At 28.4% G+C, this 27,833-nt stretch overlaps 1 protein-coding gene across 1 annotated transcript; it reads left to right on the forward strand.

The window, feature by feature from the left end:
• On the forward strand, positions 1-27,712 carry LOC109597242 (PTB domain-containing adapter protein ced-6). The gene is made up of 8 exons (XM_020012892.2): positions 1-170; positions 18,936-18,980; positions 24,379-24,563; positions 24,783-25,022; positions 26,377-26,805; positions 26,860-27,193; positions 27,250-27,370; positions 27,430-27,712. The coding sequence occupies exons 3-8, from the start codon at positions 24,380-24,382 to the stop codon at positions 27,502-27,504; spliced, it is 1,383 nt and encodes a 460-aa protein (XP_019868451.2). The 5' UTR covers positions 1-170; positions 18,936-18,980; position 24,379; the 3' UTR covers positions 27,505-27,712.
• Positions 27,713-27,833: the final 121 nt, after the last annotated feature.

A 27,833-nucleotide genomic window follows, 5' to 3' on the forward strand; every position in this document is an offset into this window, starting at 1 on the left:
TTTTCAGTCTCCGACCGCTGCTGGTGGCGGTAAGTCGCGTTTACTCCACTCTCGGCAAAACCGTACAACAATTCTGTTTTTTTTTTTTACTTTACTTATCCGTTGTCCCGCTGTAACAGTTTTCGGCGTGTGCTGCACCGGATACAAACCGACCTGATCGTTCAAACAATGTAAGTACCCTATCACTCGGCTCTCGGGCCTACAGTCGTAGTAAATACGTTTCGAAAATTTAATTTTACAACACGTTTAAAAACCAACGGGAAAACGTCGCGGCCGCGAAGTGAAAACCGATCGTGGGTAATTGAAGGTATTTTGACTTTCTAAGTGCAGTTTTACGTCAAAACTAGACCCATTGTCTCCGCTTTAGAAAGGATATATTTGCAAGCGGTTCGGCGACCTAGAACATTTTCAGGCGGATAATATTTTGAATTTTAACCGTCTTTGTTCTATACGAGATGGTTTTTTTTTCTGTTTCAACGTTTCAAATCGGCGAAGAACAATGAACAATGTAGCTCTTGTGAATTGCAAATTGGAAAAATGCGTAATGCGTTGTACAATTGCAGGCTTGAGTCGAGCAATATCACATCACGATGTTGGTTTTTTATAGTTTGGGAAATCCTTGTTTTTTTTTGCGTGATTTAAAATTATAATTTGGCTAATATTTTTAAAGTTTATATAATGTGGTTGTTTAAATTCTTTTATTGTGTTTCTGTTGAAACTATTAATAGAAAAATAAAATAAACGTTGAACACATTCCTTGTTGTTTGAATGGACACTATACATTTAAATTTCGATAGAGTTAAGTGTATGAAGTTAATTTTTCAAATTAAATTATTATGCTGTTGTTGGACAAAGGTCAATAAATTGTATTGTATTTGTTCTCGCTGCATACGTTATTTTCTTTTTCAGACTGAAGCGATTCCATTTTTATTTATTTAGTTATTCAATTATTTAATATCTTCAAATTATTAGTATTAGAGACAACTTCCATTTATACAATTGTGACTGTAAAAAAAACCTTTTAACTTATCATCAAATAAAAGGCTTTTGTTCATTTTGAATGTGATTAAATATTTTTAAAATTATCAGTTACAATTGTAGTTCCCTGAATAATACCTATGATAATTATAATTATCTTTTAATTGTACTCTGATATAAATGACTTAAGATTTAAAAATTGTAGTAGCAAATATTTTCATTTAATCAATATTGTGTTAACCGACTGAACGTACATAAAGTAATTAAAAAAAACTAAATTTAATCGTTGCTATATCAATTTTCTTCAAAATTACAGTAAATAGTAGATAATGGCATTAGATTGCTATAAAACAGTGGACAGAAGTCCATTATTTTATTTATTTTTAGCCAATTTTCTTCAAAATTACCTTAAATAGTAGATACTAACATTAGATTAAGTTAATTTAATAATAAATTAATGGGAACTTAGCACTTGAAAGAGTTTTTTTTCCAGTATTACTCTCAAAATAACCCAAAATAGTAGATACCGACATAAGATTTTTGAGTTAATTTAATGAATTAATAGGTACTTAACACTAGAAAGAAAAACTTTTTCTCAATTAGTTTCTTGCCAGTGTTACACTAGAAAGAAAAACTTTTTCTCTATTAGTTTCTTGTCAGTGTTACTGTGTTTATGATAATTTAACTTGAATGTTTTTTGGCCTCTTTAGATGTGAAGTAACTTTCAGCTTAGGCTATAAAAATATGAATGACAGAAATTTATTTAATAGACATTATGCATAGGTTTTAATGTAAGCTTTTGTGAATATCTATAAAATTAAACGTTTTTGCTTAGAGTATTGTCTTCACATAGTTCTTATATTTATATAATTATGGTTGTAAATACATATTGACATTAAAATACAATAGAAAATATCATAATACCATTATATTAAAATCACATTAAGATTAATGTATAATATTAATTTTATCTTTAAATAAAAGAGTTTTTTTCCTTTTGAATTTGATATAATATTTAAAAACAATACATTTACACCTTTGAATGTTTTTTTTTTTCTAAAATTAGTCACTTTAAACTAATTTTAATTTAAAAATTTTTGTATTAGAAAATATTTGGTTCCATCAATCATGAAATCAATAAATAATGTTTATGTAAATTATGTTTTTAACTTGAATATATTTTGTCTCCTTGCACGTGAAAACTTTCCATAAATTAAACCTTCAGTATAGGTTATAAAAATTTGAATAACCGTATCATGTTTTTAAAATTTCATATAGGCTTTCTTTAATAAAACTACCACTTTTATAAAATTTACTTCTTTGATTAAGTTGAATGTTTTGAATGTGATACGATATTTAAAATAATTATAGTTCTCTAAATATTTTCAAGAGTAATGCACCAATTTTTAAATAATTATTGTGCTAGAAAATATTTGGTTCTATTTATTACAAAATCAATCAATAATAATGTTTTTGACTTGAATATTTTACCTCTTTGAACGTGAGGACTTTCCATAAACCAAACATACAGTTTATGTTATAGAAAACGTGACTAACTGAATTTATTTAAAAAACAATTTATAATATTTCTAGGATTTTACATAAGCTACTGAGATTGTTAATAAATTAAAACACTCATATGAAATTAATGTTTTTGGTCATTGTCTTTTGAATGTGATTTAATATTTAAAATATTTATATTTGTCTGAATATTGTAATGCACTATTTTTTTTTAAATTTACGAAATCAATCAATCATTATGTTTTTGACTTGAATATATTTTGCCCCTTTGGACGTGAGGACTGAACCAAGTTTTCAATTTATGTTACAAGGAATGTGAAGAATTTATTTAAAAAACAAGGTATAAAGTTTTTAAAATTTCACATAAGCTTTTGAGATTATTAATAAAATAAAACACAATACTGAAATTTAATAAAATTTTAAGGAATTATATCTTCCATAATGCCAAAAATATATATTTTTCTAATTTAAATAAATTATGCATTTAACAATTATTGCATTTGTTATTTACATCCATAAATTCTAATATTAACAAATAATTGTTGCATTTAATATCCTTAATTTAATTGCCAAACAAGCATAAAAATGTTTTTAATTTATAACCGTAAGCCAAACCTTCACTTTAGGCTATAAAAATATAAACAATAGAATTTATTTAATATACTGTTTCTATAAGGTTTTTAAAGTTTACTGTGTTTTTATGATTAACTAACCGCTTTTAGTTTTTGTATTATAAAATAAATTTTTAAACGAGTCTTCCAAGTCATTTAAATTTTGCCCTGGTAACTGCACATATTGCATTCTCAATTCTCCTTAGTTGTAATATTGTCTGCATTATTAAATAATACATACTAACTTTTCCATTTTTCATAACAGATTACGAAACAGTTTCACATTTTGTTACTTCGTATGCTTCGCCATAACAATCTCACAATTAATGTGTATGCATTGTTTCACGACCGTAACTTTTCACACACACATATTAACATACATCCTGGATCGGATTTTTTGTTCGTTTAATTTGTTGTTGGTGCGGAAACGGGCGGATTCGTAAAAATCGCCTGCAAAACAATCGACCGGGATATAATCAGCTGGCGAACCTTGATGACGGCTAAGTAATAATGAAAAAAAAATAACAGGTTTTTCGACGAAACCGGTCGCACCAATGAATGCATTGAATTTAATTTTACATAACATCGTTAGGATCGGTGTTATTTAAGCTTTCGCATTAAATAAACGGCAAATGTTTTATGGAGTTATGTAACCTTGACGGATCTCTCGTGTGAATGACGAGCTCTCGATTGTGATGTGAGCCTTTTGCGGGGATTTTGTCTTTATATGCAGTGTGGCCATTCAGCAAACCGTACCCCTCTGAACTTGATATTTTCGTGAGACACGTTCGGCACCTTTGGACTCGGCACGGTTCGGTTTCTGAATCGGAACGGAACTGCTTGGACCCACATGTTTATAATACATTAGCAGCGAAGTAAACAAGAGTTTTGCCTGTTTCTTATAACGTTACACAAACTTGAATATATGGAATTCGATGCGAATCTTCAACATTGTTGTTGATATATAATTTGATTTAATATATAATTCGTGATATTCACAGTCGTTGTTAAAAGCAGTTTCGTAATGTAATCCCTTTATTAATCAGGCCTATCAGACTGTGACGAATTGTTTGAATTGTTCTTAATAAAAACTATGGGTAAAGTGGCAGAATCGGTCACTCTAAGGAATATTTGTAGCGCATGCGTCAACTGGATTTGAAATCGTCTGTTTCGGAGATTTTAGACAGCATAGTTGCCAGATTTCATTTTTAACGAAATATGTAGAGAAATGATTTTTAGAAAAATATATATGTAATTTATTATGTTTTTCATGTATGACTTATATTATTTATGTGGTTGAATTCGAAGAGATAAAATTCGGCAAATCACTTTATTAATTAGTATATTCATTTTTTATTTACTCTATATTAATTTGGTAGTTTAACTATCTAATTAAAAGTTCTTTATTAAATAATTAGGTAAATTTTCAAAGGTAAATTAGGTAAATTTACAACATTAATATAAAATTAACAAAAAAGATATATTTATATATTTTATAATAAAAAACAAAATCAATTAAAACAAATAAATCTATTCCACTGGATATTGCTCCCTAATACAATTTAAAATGCTCATAAACATATTATGATTTTTAAATTTATTTCTCCATATGAATTCGTGAAGGTACGATGGAAACAGATCTTCCGAGGAACAGTCATGGTCTACGTAACTCGAAAAAAATTGTTCAATGCAAATATAGTATAAATTGATTAATAAATTACATACAATACAATTATCTATATAGTAAAATATATTAATTAATTAACGACCCGTATCAATAAATTAAGATTGTACAAAAAAAAATAATAAATGCAGCACACAAATAATCTATAAAGTAAGATAACTTAAAATATGACTGCTAACAAATTAAAAATAATCTTACTAAAGGAATAAAAGTAAAATATTTTAAAAATGAGAAAGATCTATAAAGTAAAATATATTAAATGAGCATACAAATAAATTAAGAAAGTAATTAGCAGAAGAATAGGAATAATATATTGTTTTTAAATTAATCTCGAAACTGATCGAACATCCAAATGTATCTTCTGGCAGTCTTAACTATCATATTTGTCCAATATGTACTATCGCGTTCGTAAATGGTCTGCCACTTCAACGACGTCAGGCCGTAAACGGTCACATTCTGTATTACCGTGCACTGCCGAACGCGATAGTACATATTGGACAAATATGATAGTTAAGACTGCCAGAAGATACATTTGGATGTTCGATCAGTTTCGAGATACACGTATATGAACAAAATTTAATTGTTTCTTGGTTTTCAAAATATTCTCCATGAAGACTGACACAATTTTTTATGTGAACCAATTTTCAAAGCACTTTGCCATCTTACCCCAACATAGTACTTTCAAAACAAGTGTTTAAAAGCTTGCTAAATTATGGGCTATACGGAGAATATTCCATCAGTAAAATAAAATATAAATATTATAATTTTATCTTTATGTATTCCATTTCCACTATAATAAAAGTTATAAAATGATTCTTTATTAAAACAGTCAAATAATTATATTTAATTATATTGTATGGTTCAAATTAATTTAAAGTTTTCGTTTAATATTTAAATTAAATACAACATTTATTTTTAATCAACATATTTTTTTAATATTAACATTTGAAATCAGTTCAATTAAACAAACTTAATAATTCAGTAAATAATTTGAAGTTCTTCAAATATAAAAAAAAATTTCTCTTTTGGTTTTCGGTTTCTGAACTAAATTGTTATTATGATTATTATTGAACGAGTCGTGCTGTGGAATTAATAAAATCTATACCAAATTTATTCTAAAAAGTACCAATGTTACCAGATTTATCAGTAATTTTATAGTTGAATATTATTTTCCAAACTTTAGATATAAAATAAATGTTTGTCCTTTTTTATAATCCTAAAACCGAATAATATGATAACTGCAATAATGTTTCTACTATATAATTATTTTTAATAGTTATATTAAATATACATTTGTATTAAATAATTTATAATTTAATGAACAATTTGTACGGTGAACAATATTAATATTAACAAAACGGGTAGTTAATTAACACATTTGTGTTTGAAATCAAAATCATAGTATTTCTCTCAGAATTATTTTATTGTATAAGATTATTTTAATAATTATATAATATATTTTTACAATTACATTAACCATAAATAAATATTGATTGTTTATTACATTATTATCACTGTTTATTTTATAATTGTAGTTATATTATTAATTTATAATATAATTATATTGAAACAAAAATGTACTATATTCACACCGACTCCAAAATTTTATTCTAATAATGCAAGGTCGCCAATTAATGCCGACCGCAAATCTTATTTAAAACGCTTTGCAGGTAAATATAAAATTGGAAAAAAATGATACTAAAAACAGCATGCGTATCCACGGCAGTCGCGTTTCGATTCGGAAACCGAACATGATGAACGAAAACGAGCACTCCAAAATCGTCTTAGACCCGAGAAACCCGGTTTGCTGAATGGCCACACTGTTTATATGTACAATTTTCAGACGGCCTCTTATTTGGATGTTGGAATAAAGACATTCGCGTCGACGTCGTCGACCAAGTGACATGCACATACGAAATTGTTTGATGTCAGTTCGTTCACCTCAGTACCACAGTTTAAGCTTAATGATTGTTTCTTGGCAGATGCACGAAATAATTAAATATTTATTGTTTGGAAATAAATGACACCAGAGTAATATCGGCTTAGCAATTGTTGTAGATCTGCGGATAATTGTTTGGAATCACGGCTCCGCCTATTTTCGGCTCTAAAAAATTGAGCTTTCGACCATTTTTTTTTTCAAAATATTGTACTCTTCGGCGCATTAAAATCGATCGAGTAAAAAAAAATGAATATTTCTTAGACAAAAATTAATTTTAAATTTGGACTTTTGCGGTTTTACTTGAAATTTTTATGAAAAAATTTTTATTTATATGCCTACTTTTTTCCAAAAAATGTTTCAATTTTTTAGGAAATTTTTGAAAATGTAACAATTTACATTTAAATTGAAGTTTTATGTTTTATATCATAAAAAATCAAAAAATCAATATTTTATATATAATATTTATTTTCAGTCGTCATGAAGACGTATATATATATATATATATATATATATATATATATATAATCTATTTTTGATGAACTTTATGAAAAAAAATTCAAGGCAAAACCCCAAAAATCAGTACTGTTTAAATTTAAAACTAATTTTGATTTTTTTCAATTGATCAATACAAGTTTAAAAATATCACTTAAAAATAAAACATTCAAAAAAATATATGAAAGAATATTGATTTTTTAATTTTTTATGACAGAAATTGCTAAATCTTCAAAAAAAGTTTTGTTTGAAAATGTGCTATTTTTGATGACCTTTTTTAAAATCAGGCATATAGTATAAGAAAAATTGTTTATAAACGTATCAATATTTGTTCAAATTTAAAATTAATTTTTCTCTAAGAAATCTTTACTCGATCAAAACACATTCTTTAATATGCCAAAGTGTAGAGTATTTAAAAAAAAAATATGAAAAAATCTTGTTTTTTCGATTTTTTATAGCCAAAAATAGGAGGAGCCGCGATCAGTAATTACTGATCTGCGAACCTTATTTAATATTATTATTTTAATTAATAATAGTTGTTTACTGTATTATCATACCAAAAGCTTTTTTTTTTGAAACAAAGAAAGTCTCCATTGAAGGTTCCTTCAAAACAGATGTTCAGCTGAATATGATACCTACCTTGAAAGAAACCAAAGAAAATCCAACCAAATTTTACCATGTTTCTTTTGTTAAAATGAGAAAAATACATAGAAATCTCGTATAGTAAGTAATGCTACCTTACTTAGTTCCCACAATAATTTAAGTCGTTAAATTATGTCTATTGCATTCAATTCTCTAAGGCCTACATTTTTAAACATGTTTTAATACCTACTGATTGTAAAAATGAATGTGTTAAATATCTATTATAATCTAAAATATTTTTCCATAGAGTACTAATTTGGTATATGCCCATTTCAGGAGTTGCTTAATCCAATGGTAAAGTTAGACTTTCTATAAAAAATGCTAGTAAGTTTTCTTCATTTCTTATGCTAAAAATTACCCTATAAGTTTTAGTTTAGGGTAAAAAACGTGATATTTCGTCTGTAGATATTTTTATGCTTTAGAATTGAAAAAAGGTTTAAAACCGGATACAGTACAAACTGTATGAGGGTCTTCCACTTTCAAATGGGCCACACTGTATATAAATAATTGTGTAACCACCTAAAAAGAAAATTAATTTGATTTGTGATTAACTAAATATGTTTTTTCGAAATATTGAAAACAAATTGAACAATCATTCCTCTGTTCTAATTAAAATATAACTTAAGACTTAAAAAACTCGTATGTCAATGTTTATTGCGTTTAAAAAATATAATATCAAAGTTACAATAATTAATAAATGTTAAAATTAACAGAAAATAAATAGCTCAATTTTCTATAATTAATTTGTTTATTTTTAAAAACAATACTTTTTTTGCATTGCCCTATCAAAGACTGCTATAACTAATAGTTCTCAATAATTTTAGTTCTTATTGCTAGTCTAAATTGTTAAATTATGTCGGCTATATTCGGTTTTTCAATTTTCACTAATGCCAAACACCACCACTGAATAAATAAATACCTTTTTAAAAATGTTATAACAATCACTGATTGTGTGAACGATTTCACACATTTTTGATTGTAAAAAGATGTTTTAGTAGACTTCGGATGAAACAATTGTTATAGCATTTTTTACTAAGCAAGATTAGTCGACATCGACTGATGAATTTAAAAATATGTTTTTTTGAAATATTGAGACTCAAACTGAACTCTTCAATTCTTTAATTAAAATAATATTTAGGAAATAAGTCCATTCAGCGAAGACTTAGAACTTAACAATGTCAATTTTATTATATAAATTTTATAAAATTATTTTATTATTTATTGAAAATAACTTTTATCTGCATTAAAAACTATTTAGTACTTTTTAAATTTTTATCTGTAGCCAAAAAAAAAATGTTGCTACTGGTCTTCGAGAATTATTATAGAGATCGAATCGAAAATCTGATTATTCATCGTTTAGATCGATTTAGATTAAATCCTACAACTTTTTTTTATAAAACTTATTTTGATTTAATTAAAGGCTTTTAAAATAACGTATCACTATTAAGCTTATCAGCGACCCTGTATGTGGGCAGCTTCATGAAAAGTATTGTGATTAAGGTAACTTATGTTGAATTTTAATGTCATTTTTATTCGTATTTTAATTGATTTATTTTGTAGGTTTTCAACTTTTTTGTGGGTTAATAAAAAAAACTTGTATCTTGTCTTGTATCAGTCTCACAACCTTGGAAATGCTATTGTTTTCAAAAAATTCTACAAGGAATACAAAAAAAATAAAAGCTTTGGTTAATTTCATTTTTGAATTAATTCAGAAGTAAAAAACTGTGACAACCTAATGTGTTGTTATGTGACTATAATATTTTCAGAAATTTTCCATGTTAAATAAATAAATTCACTAAAAGAATGTGATTTTTATTTTTGACACAGATTACTTGACTTTTATAAAAAATAATTACAGCGAAATAAATGTTCACAATTAGAAATCATTTAGCAGATATATCTGTCGAGTGATTTATTAAACAGTTTTTATGATATGCATAGAATTTTTATGGTCTATCTTTTTAGCTAGTATTCGTTAAAATATGTGTGTAATGTAATAAATAAAAATGGTGTTTCCATTTTAAATGGGTCAACACACTATATAATAAATTATAAATTGTTTGTAATCTTTCACGTGATTTAATATAAAACTTTTCTTTCAATGCCATTCTTAAATATAAAAGCTTTTACTTATTATAGCGTCATAAAAATGTATTGTTATTAACAAGTAATTAAATATCTAATGATTTTTCATACATTTTACTTATAGGTTAAACTAAAATAATTTCTCTTTCAAATTTAAAATAACGCGTCATATTGTTTAACATTTTTATTTATTTTTTATTCATAAAATCAATTTTTATTTGCAACTTATTATTGTTTTTAACATTTCATAATAAGACACCTAATTTTTTATTTTAAATGCAACACCGAATATTGATTGATTTCTGTGCCTTGTGTTCAAAATTATTCGATTCGCGAATTAATGTACCGGAACATAATCACTTTTTCGAAGTACGGTTGTGCAAGCAATAGAAGATTACGACGTATGCAATTGAGTAACATATGAATCAAATAATTTTCAATTCAGTCCACGTACAAAGGCGTAGTACACTTTTTACTATGTGGTACAGACTGTACACCGGAAATGTGACACGAATAATCTTGACAAGTGAATTTTTGATAAGTAATTCAGTCTCATGATTTTGGAGAAAAGTCACAGTGTCTAACGCAACAACCACACCCTTGAGGTATGCCGATTTACAAATTTATTGATAGACTGTCCGGAATTCAACGTTTATACGTTAATAATGGGTTTGGAATTTTGTGTACGAAATAGTTTTGTGAGATGTCTATGCATAACACTAATTATATATATATAGAAAATATCGAGTAACAAAACATAACTTAGTAAAACAATGTGCGGTGAAAATAAACATTACACCGTCAACAAGGTCAAACTCACCCAGTATTGTGTATCACTCGTTGGATAAGTGATTAAAGTGTTTTTTTATTTACGTACAACAATATGGGTCATTTTTCTATTAATTTTTCGACTAATAGCAAGTTTCTTGGAAACTATGTGCAAGTGTTAAAAGGTTCCCAGAATCTATAATATATCAAATATTGTGATTTATTGAACATAAAACTAATTTTATAACAATCAATTTAAACTAAAAACACATAAAATATTTATTACCATGATATAGCATACAACAGAAACAAATAATATCAATTTGACGTGTGAGATATTTTTGAAATGGCAAATAAACTAAAAATTTTAACGTTTAATTTTAAAATAACAACTTCCTTTAAAATAACTTTTATTCAATAAAATAATCACCATTATAATTAGCAATTTTGTATCAATGTTCTGCAAGTAAATTCAAGCTATTATTTGTATTTAATTTGAAATTAAAACAACAAAAAAATATTTAGTATAAACTAAAAGATATGAAATATTTAATTTAAAATTTAAAAAAAATTAAATATTTAATTTGAATTAAAAAAATAAAATAATTAAATGAAAATTAAAAAAAGAGAGTTATATTTAATTTAAATAGTTTGATAATATATAAATAAATATTAATTCTTTTTTTAATAATTGAAATAAAAAAGTTAAAATATTTAATTATATACAATAAACAAACAAGTAAATAAAATACAATAGAGATAAGATTAAGCTCAGTTTTAAGCAAATAATTGTAAAAAATTGAACAATGATGAACTTTATGGTTAATAAAATGAAACTTCTCAACATTTTAAAGCTTCCTTTGAGTCTAACATGTGGTCTTGCCTTGTTATGAAGTTTTACATGGTCCAGCAGTAGAAAGTTATAGTATTCGTTTAGCTGGTGGTGGTCCACCAATATGCCTTCCTTCAAATGTAAAATATACAGTAGGATCAATGAAAGGCTCATTTGTCTTACGTGCAATGAGAGAATGGCCAACTGTCAGACTTTGTTATATTCACTTGTTTTATGTAGTTTCCATTTGTACAGCTTTTTAATGAAATTTATTTATTTCATGAAGCCTGTTTCTAATAGTGCATTCGTCACAATTTCATGACTGGTCTATTTCCAAATATATTCCACGAGACGTTGCTTAATTTCTTCGTTTCAGGACAACCTTGACGTTGTTCATCTTCAACACATTCATTACCTTTTATATAGACGAAACTATCCGAATCCGTGATTAACAGCATCTTTGGTGCATTAAGATAATTTTTATATTCAAAGCGAATTTGCACTAAAGGGTGCACTAACTAAAAAATATTTTAAATTTGTGCTTTTAATTTAATTTTCGACATATTTCTAATTTTTTTGCTTGCTGAATTAGTTGCAAATGACGGAATTTCTCTCTTACAGCCTTTGGCGTAACTGTAGCCATCGAAATTTCCCCATTAATAACCTAATTACTTACTATTTGGAACATTGGTCATTAGCACACGGTTAACTGATAATCTCATAGACAAAAAACGTCATGTAGAAAACACGTAAAATTAAAATAAGCCACAAAGCTCGATGTATTTATAGAACAAATAATTAAACTTTCACTTGTTCAACGCGCAATTTCGTTACGAAAAAAAAACCTCTCAATTGGCGGTTTGTTCGTTTTTCGAAACGGAAAAAGAATTCTCGGTCAGAAGATCCGTGTAAACAAGCTAGTGTGTTCGTGTTTAGTTGGCACAGTTTTTTTATGACTTGCTCATTTGCCCTTAGTTTTTTATATATTAGACAACTGCTTCGTAACCAGAATAATTTCGCTGACTTAGGTTTAAAAATATAAAAAAGAGGTTGAGAAAACCATAGTCAATTTAAACATATTCAACTAAATTGGAAACACCCACGAAACATTTTTTATTTGAACTCAATTTTGATTGATAACATCTCGAAAAGATGGATTATGAAAAACATTGTGTTAGTGATTTTTTTTTCTTTTGAACTACTCAATTGAATATCGTAAATTGTTAAGGATTTCTAAGAATATTATAGTAATAAGGCATTAGTTTTTACAATCACTTTAGTGCTAATTAAAACATGTCAAAAACGTGAGTGACAAGTTAAAAATTTATTAAATACTTTACCTCAGATAAGTTATTTATAAATTAATTTAGAAATTTGGGTTTTTCTTATTAATTTTAACATTTTTTAAAAATAATAATTTTCTTATCTTGTTTTTTAGATATTTTGCTATACTATTCAGTTTAATACATATTAAAATATCTTCACCGTTTTTTGTAACCTTCTATACAGGGTGGTTATCCGACAAATTTTAACCACATACTCACTGTTGCATAAGTAGTCGATGTATCATATAACAGTGAGTATGTTGTTAAAATTTTTTGATAAGTGTGAAACACCTTGTAAATTAAAAAAAAAAAAAAATTCGCGAAAATGTTGCGAAACACCCTGTATAATATAATTTTTTTTCATAAAATATGTCATTAATAACAAAAATATTATGAGGATCCATCTCAATTGTAACTACTTGTAATATTTGTTTTAAGATACCTATTTCATGATTAATGACTGTAGTTACGACACGTCCATTTCATCCTCATCCTATAAATAGAACTCTTCTAAATTGAAGACTTACTACTGTGTGTAAGCTTATCACCAGATTGGTATTTACACTGGAATTTAAAATATGTTCCTCACCCATTTATGATTATGATGATTAATAAAAAGCTTTATTTAGTACTAAAAGTGAATCATTTTTGGGTGTACATTATACAAAACCGGTAATCGCTTTGTTCATAATGAAGCAGGAATTATGAAAGTAAGCCGTTTTCATGCATTGTTTAAGTAACATTGAATCAGAAAATATAGGATAGTAATTAATATGGAACTAAGAGTGTGAAAAAGATATTTCAAGAAAATTGATTAGTGGACGAGCTATAAATAAAGATTTTGAATTTAAAATTGAAAGTTACGACAAACCTATATTCTTGTGAATTCTTCATGAAAAATGTGTGACAGACTGTGACCAAACAGAAATGAATTGATGCATTTAATATACAGTTTTATCGCTGGTTAATGTAATGGCAGTTCCTGCTGTCAGGAAATCCAATGCCGGGTCTGTGGCCTATCCCACCACGTACTGCAACAATTACTGTTTTGCGTTCGTATCGCGGCACCGTGCCAGTCCGACGTTGGTACGGTACCACGTGCTGCCATCAGACAGACAAAGAACTATGGCCCACGGTCCGATTTGCTTTCGGCTTACTCTGTCCACTCCAATCGCGGTGACCAATTGTGTAGATAAACTCGGTCTTCATCACTACGGTTAACAATGAGTCGTTAATCTATATATATATATATATATATATATATATATATATATATATTACGACCCGGAATGATAACTGTATTAAGAACTTATTTTTTCTGGGTTACAATTTTAATTTATAAGTATTTGGTAATAGGTGGTAATAAAAGTATAACATAGCACCTACTGTTACTTAAAATATACTTTGTGTGTTTAATCATATAGAGGCAAAAACCATTTTATACTGATATAATTGCAAAATTCAAATTGTATTTTGAACATACAGTCTGGCCCATATACCCAACTTTGTATATTGTAAGGCCTATTTAAGTGGAAAAGTCTTTAAGGTAACGATTTGAATGAATAGTGGCTCAGGAAAACCATGGATAACACATTGATTGCCTCCAACCTCATTTAGACATGTCTACTGTTTTTGAAAAAGTATTTGAATAAAAATATTAATTAATTGAAAATGGCCATAATTATAGCAAATACATTAAAATATCAGCTGTACTGCCAGTACCTACAGTACCTGTTTATTTTTTTTCTGTTATTGTTTTGTGTAAAAAGCTCTAAGAAATATCATAATTCAGCATTACCAAATCCAAAAGAGAAGAGATAACTGAGAGTTTACGGCTGAATAAGTTAATCATTTTCCGTATTATTAAAAAATTTAGAGAAACTAGCCATGTGGCTATGGAAAAATTTGTCTGAGTTCGAAAAACTCGATAACTGGATAATTTCAATGACGAAAGGAATCCAATCTTATCGTCTACTGAGATTAAAGCCAACCTTGGTAAAATTGATTCAAGAACTGTTAGTATATTGTTACTGGATTGGGATTTGATTGACTACAGACCTAACAAGAAACACTCAGGTTTTTGCTAAAACTGTGAAATTCCGTTTTTGACTTGCTTACGATTATATTCTTCACAGAACAGAAGGGTCGAGTAGTTTTTAGTCAGGACTTTTTAATGTCACAGACATATAAAAACGTAAAAATGTACAGGGTATTCCTTTAAAAATTCGAAAACGGATCCATATCCAGTAAAACCGGAAATGACCGAAAAGTAAAAAATATACAAAAACTTTCCTCCTTCATACCATTTACCTATTACAGATCCTATACCGAGTGTCCTAGAAGATTAGTTAACATCCGGTATTTATATTCAACACAAACATTATATAGATTAAGAATATAGTAGTATTTTTTGTAATATATATTATAATAATGCAACAATAGTAAATAAATATCATAACAGTTCACATTAAATAAGAGAATTATGGGTAAAATATTAAACATTTTAACATAAAGCACGATATATTCCGATATTCTAAAGGCAAAATCATCAACATGTTTAGTAAACTTCCGTCAGATGATAAATAAAATAAATAAAATTTTAACGACATGCGTAGAGTTGTTTCTCCATTGCCAATAAGTCATTAATGTCTAGTTTTAAATAAAACAGAGTTACTGCGGCGTTTCCATTTTAAATGAGCCGCAATCCATAACATATTTTATAGAAATAAATTTATTGCACGTACACAATTTTGCAGGTGCGTTTATTTAATATCGCATCGAGTAGATTTCCGTATTTTTCCGGCTAGAAAACATCCGCCTCGAGTGATCCACTAACCGAACTAATGGCGCAGGGACATAAAATTACCGGAATGTCTAATTACCGCCAATCACAGTTAATTATTTCATGCAATTTATTGCCAGTTCTCGCACAGTCTATTTAAAAAAGGAAAGTGCTACGGTTTTTGCGGCCTCGGCCGCCGCCTGTGCATTAAAATTTCATACGTACACGTCCCAGGCATAAAAACCGCCTATTTTCACCAAAACGAAAGAAAGTTTTAAGTATGCATGATTTGTTGTCGATAGGATTTCAAATTGAATTATGAAGCGTTTTTTTTTTTTTGTTTCATAAGCTGGCAAACAATGCGTTCGCTTTCATCACCAAATATAATCTGGTGGAAAGTTTTGTCAAAAGTGTCTCCTGTTAATTGATTCTAATTGGAGTTGTTAATTGTCTGGTAGCACGTAATAACGCACCACGTGAAAATGAACCTTGCTGTAGTAAAATTTTACGTTGTATTCGAAAATGTTAATGGGTTTTGTGAGTTAGTCCACGTTTTCGGAACACATCCAAAAAGTCACATTTTTGATAATTGAAGTACTTGGTGACACATTAACGGTATTTTTTATGGTATTTTAGTTTTTTTCTCTAATTCTAGAGGAAAGATAGATGAACATGTTAAATCAATGGGTCCATAACTAGGGTAGTTATAAAAAATCGAATATGAAAAAAGTATTTTCTTCTTTTTCTATGTTTTCTAACTTTTAAGCATAAGTAACAGATAAAAGCAAATGCTTTCTTTACTTTATTGTATAAGGGCTCTTTTAGGAACATTTTGAGCTCACAGATATGCTTCTAGTACGCACGGTAAATACAACCATTTTATTTAAATTATTTTTTATTCTGATTTTCGTATATTTTCCTTACTTTATGATATAGAAACTAAATCAAATACGCATTTAATTTTTTATACGTATCAATTTCTACTTTTTTAATTTACTGGTCTGAAAGGTAGGTTTCCTCCTTTACTTGTCATTAAAATTACTATATCAGTAAGCAAGATTAGATTATTGTATAATCCAGTTTGACCATTAAAAAATGAGCAAGTTAACGAGTGTTGTTAAATCCTTCTCAAGTCTCGACCTAATAAAAAACTAATTTGTTGTATTGCATTTCAAATTCCAACTGTTTCTTTCGAATCGAATCTTTCTATAAAATTAAGGAACATTAAATACTTAAATCCGTAAGTTTATGTTCTTTGTATTATTGTTGTTATCTACTCTGCAACTGGTCAATATAATTTTATTTTTATTAAAAATTCATACTTTTTTTATTTTTCAAGAGATAAAATTAATTTTATACTATATGATCTGCCATTGCTCTCAAGTTTCTAAAATAGGTGGTCATGCAGGTAGAACACCTCCAATAATGAAAATTTAGTAAAAAGTACATACGTATAAGTTTATGAGATATTTCAGTTTTAATATTTGAAGAATGTTGATTTTCATATAATATAAATTCAAAATAAACAACTATATATGTGTCTATGGACTCAAAATGTTTGTAAAAAAGCCCTCTACACTTTTAATATTGAAATATATATATTTTTTTTCCATTTCTGTGATAATTGAGTTCAAAATTAAAGAAAATACTAAACAGACATAAAATAACCATTTTATTTAAATTATTTTTTATTCTGCTTTTCGTATATTTTCGTTACTTTATGATATAGAAACTAAATCAAATACGCATTTAATTTTTTATACGTATCATTTTCTACTTTTTTAATTTACTGGTCTGAAAGGTAGGTTTCCTCTTTTACTTGTCATTAAAATTACTATATCAGTAAGCAAGATTAGAATATTGTATAATCCAGTTTGACCATTAAAAAATGAGCAAGTTAACGAGTGTTGTTAAATCCTTTTCAAGTCTCTACCTAATAAAAAACTAATTTGTTGTATTGCATTTCAAATTCCAACTGTTTTTTCGAATCGAATCTTTCTATAAAATTAAGGAACATTAAATACTTAAATCCCTAAGTTTATGTTCTTTGTATTATTGTTGTTATCTACTCTGCAACTGGTCAATTTAATTTTATTTTTATTAAAAGTTCATACCTTTTTATTTTTCAATAGATAAAATTATTTTTATACTATATGATCTGTCATTGCTCTCAACTTTCCAAAATAGGTGGTCATGCAGGTAGAACACTTCCAATAATGAAAATTTAGTAAAAAGTACGTATAAGTTTATGAGATATTTCAGTTTTAATGTTTGAAGAATGTTGATATTCATACAATATAAATTCAAAATAAATAACTGTATATGTGTCTATGGGCTCAAAATGTTTGGTAAAATAATATTATGAAAGTAATATTGAAATATATTTTTTTCCATTTTTGTGATAATTGAATTGAAAATTAAAGAAAATACTAAAAAGACATAAAATAAACAATTGTATTTTTACATTCAATTTTTCATAGTTTCCAAATTACTATAGTTATGAAGTGGTACAATGGTTTAAAATGTTCATCTTTATTTCCACTATAATTTAAATAATTCAAAAAAAAATTGCTTTTCTAGACAAATATAATATGTGTCTGTGGGCTCAAAATGTTTGTAAAAAAGCCCTCTATAATTTTTAATATTGAAATATTTTTTTCCATTTCTGTGATAATTGAGTTGAAAATTAAAGAAAATACTAAAAAGACATAAAATAAACAATTGTATTTTTACATTCAATTTTTCATAGTTTCCAAATTATTATAGTTATGAAGTGGTACACTGGTTTAAAATGTTCATCTTTATTTCCACTATAATTTAAATAATTCAAAAAAATTGCTTTTCTAGACAAATATCTGCAATTTTATGCAATTTATGAAAATATTATATTTTTGTTAATTATTCCAGAGACGCAAGATAATTTTAAAAACCCATTAACGTTTTCGAAATTAATAAAAAATTTTGTCAAAATATGCGTGATTAGTATAATTTAAGTTACGCCACACAAGCCAGTTTACCCTTTATTTGTGATACGAGGGGGTTACTACCTGCTGCGTTTCTATTTATAATCCAGCAAGAATCCGCAGTTCATATGTCCACATTATTATGTTAAACTAATCGCCGGTTACAAAGTACGGCAAACAGGTGCAGCTTTTACTTTTTAGGAGCGTTGGAAATCACACCGGAATTGCGTAACCGAAAACAATTTACACAAATCGTTAGTCGTCGAGCTGAATAATATGCGATTGTTGTTAATCCGTTTGTTTTGATTTTCAGATCCAACAACTACCGTCCACAAGGTGCCAGCTGATAAATTTCCAGGTAAGCGATTTGTTTGGAAAAATCTCACGTCAATTTGCCGAGGGGAACGAACTGTTTATGCGTTTACACGTGCTTTATTGACTGTAACTCAATTTTCGTACAACGTCCGGTACGGCGACAATCACCCGGCACAAACGTCGTCTGCCTCTGAATAATGCACAAAGAAACGTGTAAAGCCGCAAGTCGACTTCATTTTTTTTTCTTTCTTTTTGCTGCATTTGTTCGCCGTGTAACATTCGTTTTTCGCATCGAAATTGTAACTGCGGAACGTGTTTCGTTTGTAGAAAGGGAGTTTGTGAAGGGGTCAACAGACTTGACGACGCTTTTAAAATGCACATTTCTCTGAGATGCGGATCTCGCATTGTCTTGAATGATAATTTTATAAGCGGTACGGGAAAACCGACATTGTTATGCTGACGGGTTTTACGATGCACCAAGCGATTTACCGAGAATCGAAGGAACCTTGTACAATTAATTTAAATTTAAATGCTGTTTTTAATGCATTTCAGGTCGTCTGAATAAGATGAACAAAATAAACGTTTAATATTTGGTATTGACTTGTATCCTAAATGATTTTTTTGCTGATAGGCAAAACTGCTTTGATTCTTTGGAAACAATTATTGTAGAATTAAACGGAATTAATAGACACGTCGTGTAACTAAATGACTTATGACATTTAAGTAATGCAAATACTTGACCTATTAAAAATGAACAACGGGTGCTGAAAATTAAAGAGTATCATTACTTTTTAATGTACTGTTAACGTATAATAAGTTAACTACTTATGACTTCAATATAGGAGGCACCTTTTTTCCGGCACTGGCAAAAATAACAAAAATAATACTTTGTGTTTTACTCTATTTATGATGCAATGTTGTTATTTAATCAAACTTTTTATTCAAAAGAAAATAAACGGTGGAATATAAATAGCCAGGTGTAAAAATTTACATTCCGTTTTGTTTTAGATAACTTTTGTCTAAATCTGACCTGAGTAGACGAAATAAAATATTAATCAATATTTTTTGTAGAATAAATGGGACAGGTTCTTCGTTGACACTTTTTTTACTTTTTCGCATAACTTAATTTCTTATAAAAATATTGTTTGACTATAAATAAATAATAAATATCTTTTTGTGTGACATTTTTGATAAATTTACATGTTTTGTTTATTTGGTTTGGTACATTAATGTAATATTTTCATTAATTTAGCTTTCTAACAAAAATTTTGCTATACTAAATAACATGTTTCTTACTGTTCGAATGGATTGTTTTACATTCTCATGCTTAAATATTGCCAGGGTTTCAAATTTATTTAATTTGTTATTATTGAATTCTAAAGAATATTTTTTAATATTTGTCTAAAAATATTATTTGAATATATTTTAATATGGCCCTGTTACTATTGTTCACTTCATACCGAACCTTATGTGAATAGACTTTAGTTCATTTTATGACATGTAATAATGTTGTTGAGGAATTCAATTTTGTTTAAATTGCAGTACTTTTACCTCATAAATACAGTATTTAACTATCACCCCTTAGCTATAGAACCCCTTATATAATTGAGAATAGCAGAGGAAAGTACCACCAATTTAAATATTTAATGATTATTATTTTGAATATTAATCTAAGAAGACCTGTATAAAATCTCCAAAATTAGAGAAGTAAGTTTCCATTATAAGAGAAAAATTTGGTCAAATTGCAATATTTTTGCACCAAAATATAGTGTATAAATATTACCTCTTCAGTTGTGGGACGCCTGTATATTAGTGTCAAAAGAAAAGTACCACCAGGGATTTTGAATTTTAATATATACCATATTTATAAAAAAAGATGTATCGGGATAGGTATTGTATTGTAAAACTAGTAGTGTAAATCAGAAATCTAATAAACAATAGACATTTTTAGTTAAAAATTCTAGAATTTTATTAAAAATAACAATTAGTACTAATAAAGAAACCGGTTTTAAATTGTGACAACGGCTGATGAAGAAATGATTAGGAAATTTTGAATTCTTTCTAAAAGTTTGTCGTCTATTAAATACCAGAAAAATCCAGCTCGTCATTTGTTTAAACTGTTTTAATTAAGTATAGTATTAAAAATTCAATAAAATATTCGTTTGACAAAACCAGTTATTGTTGACAAACTTTACTGACCACAGAACACCGACTGACGTATTCCAATCGTTTTCCCCCCGGTTTCTCCCACACCCAATTCGCAAAATTGTAAAGAATTAATACCAACCAACAAACAAATAGAAAGCAATGATCCATCGTTCAATACCAGGTTGTTTCTTTCAGTTGCCCGTACCCATACGTTTGTTCACTCAATTTCAAGGTTGCCGGCCGGGTGATGCCATAGAATGTTTTTGCTCACCGCTTGCAACCTTTACTATGACATAAATAGTTATATAACCCGATAATGCGCCGCGCTAACATTGAATGGAAATTGCTTCGTTGTAACCATTTTTTCCTGTCGCGTTTTCACAGAATCCCGACCTTGATGCAGCTTATGCTAATCCGAAAATGAATCTAAAATTGTCGTGGGGAAATTCCAATGTGTTTTCGGTACAAAGTTCACGTTGTGTTTGTCAATATTGTTGTGCAAAACGTTTGAGCTTGGTATGTGAGGATGTGTACAACCAATATTGTCCGTACAAAACGTTAACAACAAACTTTTTGGAATCGAAATATGTTGTCTTTGTTCAATATGTATATTTATCTTTCAACAAATTTGGTACATTCTGCTTTTAAAGACATTTTTTCCATCAATTTTGGCAAAAATATTTTATAATATCTATCGAATATACTACTGTCAAAAATTGTTTATATATTTTTGAAATTAACAACAAATTAGGTAAAATTAATTTACGTTTTGTGTGTAGTCAATTTTTTTTCCAAGTTGTAGTTCTTTAAAATTGACACGTTAACCGGATATTAAAAAAAGTATATTAAAATATTTAGAGAAAATTCTACTCTATTCTAAACACAATACGGGGTGTTATACATTTGTGGTCTATTATAAGTTGATGGATAACGGTGTTAACAGTGTTATATACAATAGAAAATAGAAAGGTTATTTAATTTATTTGACAATATAAAAATATAATCGTTCTCACAATTCAAATCAAAAAGTTATTAAAGGTTATTAAGTTTGTCTAATTTTCCTTGGTTATTCTCAAGTAATTTGTTAAGAAATTATAAAAAGACATGCTATTTTATACTTTATACAGTGATTTAAGATTTCAAAAATTCCAATTTCCAATGTTAGAAAACCTAATAAAAAAAAGTTAGAAAGTTTTTTGATTAACATTTACAGTGGTGTCCAGAGAAATAGAACAATATTTAAAATTTTTAAAATTAATTAAATTACTTCATTTTCATAACATATTTCATAAACGGATGTAATTCAAATTTTATCCAGTCAGTGTAAAAAATATATTTCAATATTCTTTTTTATACTTTTTTACTTTTCTTGTTACATATCTTATAAACGTCAGAAATATTACATTAAACGCATATATTGGTTGTGCAAAGAAATAGCGCAATATGAATTTAACACTACTCTTAAAAGTTTAATAGAATTTATTCTTCGTGAGTTTTATATTATTTTATTAAATAAATTCATGTTCAGAGAGAAGAAAAAACTATTGCTTTCTAAACAAGAGAAAAATAATAATAACCTTGAAACATCAAGATCTAAATATTGTTGATACAGCTAAAAACTTATGATGCTTCCGAAAAATCGTTTAGAATGTTTATTAACAAATATAAAACAATACACTCAATTGAAGATACAATAAGAAAATGTCTTAATAAAAAATAACTATTGAGAGACAAATTAAAAAAATCAGTCAACGACATCCTTCTTGTCCTCTAAAAAATGAACTATTGGACATACAACCTGTGTTTCTAGTAGATCGACTGAATGAACAATAGACAAATTGTAAAAAATACATTCTTCGTCTTCTTAAGAAAAGTGTGGATCTCAGATACATTACATAAACTTTGAAACACGGTAGAAGAAAAGTTTTGATTTGGGCTTCCTTTCCTTCGCACGGTATGGGACCATTACAAAATATATAGAGACATCATGAGAGATGTAATAATTTGGAATCATTTTGTTAACAATAATTGACTAATTGCATGAATTTTTATGAACGTTAATGATACGAAGCTCAAAGTTGGTTATATTTTGAATTTCATTTAATTAGAGGTGTGCATTAGATATAGGACTTGGTATAGTCATTTTAATCACAATTTTATGTTCAATTTAGGAAAATAAAAAAAAATAACAAAATTAATGTGAATTACATTAGAAAACATATTTTAGTTTTAATAAACTGCTTGTCATAAAACAATGAATTTTAAGAAATTTAATGTTGCAATTTTTTTTTAAATAATAAATTATAAATATTTTTTAAATTCTGCAAGTAAGAAATGGAACCAGGAATTTTTTTTTTTTCAGTTGAATGATATTGCTTGTGAGAACAAATTTCAGTGACATACGATTCAAAACCATTTTTATTTAATGCTAATTCAGCTATAAATGAATTATCAATGCATAAGTACATAATGAATTTGTTTCAATATCCCGCTTCGTTTTGTGCCTACCCACATAAAAAAGTTTATCAAACAATGGTCGCAATGTATGATAATATTGGTGGGTAGCCGGATATCATTAACAGCTCGTTATTTAAATAAAATATGTTATTTACCCTGCGCGATTGTAAATCACACAAACAAACCTGACTGTGACTGCTCGCCCGGTGAATGAACAGGCGGGCGTACTTTTCACCAGTACCACAGTATCACAGCTGGTCGCCTCCGTTTATTTATTAAACATTTACGATTCGAGGAAACAATGTTGAGAAACTGGAGTTAATTAAACACGAGACAATGGTGACGTGTTTGGTGTATAAAATTGCGAATTTTATTCTCAAGCATAAGCGTCCTGTAAAAAAATTGCGATATGGATAACGTTGCAAAGACAATGGTGATTGTGTGTCTAAGAAACCGTGGAAAAGCATCCGAATTGCATTAACATTGGTAAAACGGTGCATTAGACTGTGCACGATTGCAATATTCGCTGTTTTTAATGGACCACATAGACGTGGTCAATGGTTCTTATAAATCCATCCGGAAATTGAATTTTTAAATTGTGCATCCAGAAGTCGCGGGCGTGTTTCAAAACGTGCCTCCGACCAGAAGAACGATTGCTAACGTAATAAATTCCACGGAAATAAACATTAATATCAATCAAGAAAACGGTTTCCGGCCATTTTAAATCCTTTTATGCCCTTAAACGGCACAGGTCGTATTCAATTGAATACATCCAATAAAATTATTATTTAAATTTATCCAATCGTTGTTTGTTAACGGACGGTTTTTGCTTTCAGAATGTCTACATTAAAAAAATGGGCACAGAACACACAAATTAAACTGAACGGGACCAAGAACAGCAACAATAACAACAACACAAACGGGGAGAGAAAATGGATCCATCCACCTGACGCACTCCAGAAGGGTCATATAGCGTATTTAGTGAAATTTCTGGGCAACACGGTGGTGGACCATCCAAAAGGTAATTACTAAATCAAACAAAATGAACAAATGCAAATAAACTTGTGATACAATACCATATTAAGTCAGTTTATGTGGTTGGCCAAATGTTATTTGCATATGTACTAATATTGTTTAGCAATGCAGTCCCCCTTTATTATCTCTGCTTTTATCGAGAGCCTTGAAATTACAAGAACACAAGGTAATCATAATTGTTAACAATTGTGAAATGTACTTTTAGGTATAGAAGTGGTGAAGGAAGGCATCAGAAAGTTGAGGTTCACGCAACAACTAAGGAAGAGCGAAACAGGCGCGAAAACTAGGAAAGTCGAGCTGACTATAAGCATAGATGGAGTCGCAATTCAAGAGCCCCGAACGCACACCATTTTACACCAGTTTCCGTTACACAGGATATCATATTGTGCGGACGACAAGGGCGAAAAAAAATTCTTTTCGTTCATCGCCAAACAGCCGAACCAAGGTAAAGAATTAGTGGTGAAGAATCACATAGAAAGTTGAGAGTATTAAGAACGAACGAACTTAGAGGTGTATTTTAAATTGAAAATAATTATTAAGTAAAGTATTTTTCAAGTCGTTTACGTAAAATATTCAAAATTGTTCGTGGTTGATTAGACTAGACTTGTCCTTCTTGTTTTATGAAAAATTGTTAAATTCCAAAAAGAAAGTATAATAGTAATTTTTTTTAAATTATATTAACAAATTTATAGAAAAAATAGAAATTCTACCTTATTTTCTTATGACGCAATCAAAATTTTAATTTGAACCCAAAAGTTTATCTCAAGCCACTAATAAAGTTTCACTGAATTTGGGGCATTGGCCACTTGGACATTAAAGCTTCAAGTATTGATATTTTTTTACTGTAATATTGAAGGTGTTTTACAACTTCTATGAAAAATTTTAATAATAGAGCAACAGGAAACGAGGTAAAAAATAATTCAATCCATTTTTAAAAGATATATATATATATATATATATATATATATATATATATATCTTTTATATATATAATTATTGTTTTTTTCCACAACGTCGATGGTCAAAAAACAATCTATTCTTATCGTCAACTCCAATTAAAGCCAAGCTAGTGAAAATGGACTGCTAAAATTTAGTTGTAGAAGTATAAGAACAAAATTAGTTGATAGATGGCTGACTAGGGATCTGTAAGGAAAACCCTGGTGTCTACTAAGAATTTGATTTCTATTTCTTCAGGAGTCTACATTTAATTTATTTATAAAAGAATATTACACAAAATTGTGACGAATTGCTTAAAAGATTAAATCATCAATGTTTCGCCTTGACTGATGCAATCTCCAGATATCAACCCTACAGAAAATATGTGGAACCACGTTGATATTCAAATTCTACATAAAAGTTATATAAATTTAAAGGAACTCTTCACAGTTATTCAAGAAAGAAATTTGTAAAAATATATCATCACATATCATATATTCGGAAATTGGTTGAGACTATGCTTCGGAGATGTGTTGAAATTCTAAAGCAAAAAGGATATTATACAAAGTATATGTTAAATTCAACATTATCTAGTTAGTCAATAAAAATTTCTTCAAAATTATGTATTACATTAAGTAAAATATTACATAATAATATAAAACATTTTTTCAAAATGCAAAATATAGAAAATTAGTATAATACCTTCTTAACCTTGAATTTCATTTTTATTATTCTTTAGCCATTTATTCCTTGCAAATATATATATATATATATATATATATATATATATATATATATATATATATATATATAATTCTCCAATATTTCAATAATGATAATTATTATAATAAACTATTTTGTAGTTGATAATGAAGCTGAAGATACCCATGAATGCTTTGTGTTCATTTCGGACAAACTGGCTGAGGAGATAACGCTAACAATCGGCCAAGCCTTCGAACTGGCCTACAAGCGCTTCCTAGAAACATCAGGCAAAGATTTGGAGTCTCAAAGGAGAGCCATGCTCACCCAGCAGAAGATTAAGCGTTTGGAACAAGAGAACAACATCTACAAACAACGATTATTGGAGATCTCGCAGTTCAGCAGTATCAAATATGAACTGGAACAATATCTGAGGAAGCATGACGTTAAGAATGTGATAGAATTGCCGATGTCTCAGAACCAGGTGCAAAACAATGGAAATGAAACTACCACTAACACCACTCAGAGTAATGGAAACGGCGTCCATCAGCTCTTGGACTTGAACAGCATCACAGAAAACACCAATGGAAGTGGTATGTTCGTCAATTATATTGCCTATTTTTATTGTGTCTAAAATATTTTTGCAGCGCCTCCGATTCCTCCAAGGGCGTTTGAGAACACGCCCACCGTGGGTACTAAATTAGAAGGTCTTCTCTTAAACGAGATCGAGCAGGACGATGACTTCGATCCTCGATCTTTCGAGACCAATAATCACGGTTCGGCAGTTCAATATTATCCAAATTCGAACGGCACCGCGTCCAGTCCACCATTGATCGCGCCGCCTCCGAAGGCTGCCAAAAGGACAAACGTAAACATCACAAACAATAATAATCATGAGTTCGCAACGATGGGTAGTCAGGATTTGTTCGGAACCGGGCCTTTCGCACCTGCGCAGCCCAATTTTACTTCTTCATCTAATAGGTAAAGAGAAATTATGTCCGTGTAAATGATTTGTAAATATATATTTCTATTTTTAGTATAACGAGTGGAAAGATTGTGGATCCCTTTGAAATGGGAGATTTTGGTAATGCTGGTGCTACACCTCAAGACATTGAAAATGCCATTGGTTTACTTGATAAGAGGATACTAGAAATGAAGGTAAAATATACTGCTGTCACTCGTTGACATTTCTAATTACATCGTATATTTATTTTCAGAATGGTTTTAGTCGTGGAATTAGCTTCGGCAATGACGACTTCTCGCTGGAAAGCCTTGATCCTTTGAAGAACTAAATCGAAATAAACCAAACGATTTATGTAATTTTGTCATATTGGCAAACTTAGTTTATACTCAACGTGATTCTAACCTAGATCAATATTTTTTACAGTTTTTTGTTTGAAATATATTTTGTAAAATCGAGTATTATATTATGTTATATTTAATTCCATCATATTTGTTATATATCAGATTTATATATTTTTAAATATAAGATTTATTGGATCGTTTATTTTAATTCATTACCTTCACAAATGTAGGTGAAAAATAAATATAGATTGCATGTAATTGAAAAATATACATATAAAATTTAAATGATATCCAAAAGATCCTTATAAAATTATTT

The sequence above is a fragment of the Aethina tumida genome, chromosome 1 (assembly GCF_024364675.1).
Source record: "Aethina tumida isolate Nest 87 chromosome 1, icAetTumi1.1, whole genome shotgun sequence".
Taxonomy (NCBI): domain Eukaryota; kingdom Metazoa; phylum Arthropoda; class Insecta; order Coleoptera; family Nitidulidae; genus Aethina; species Aethina tumida.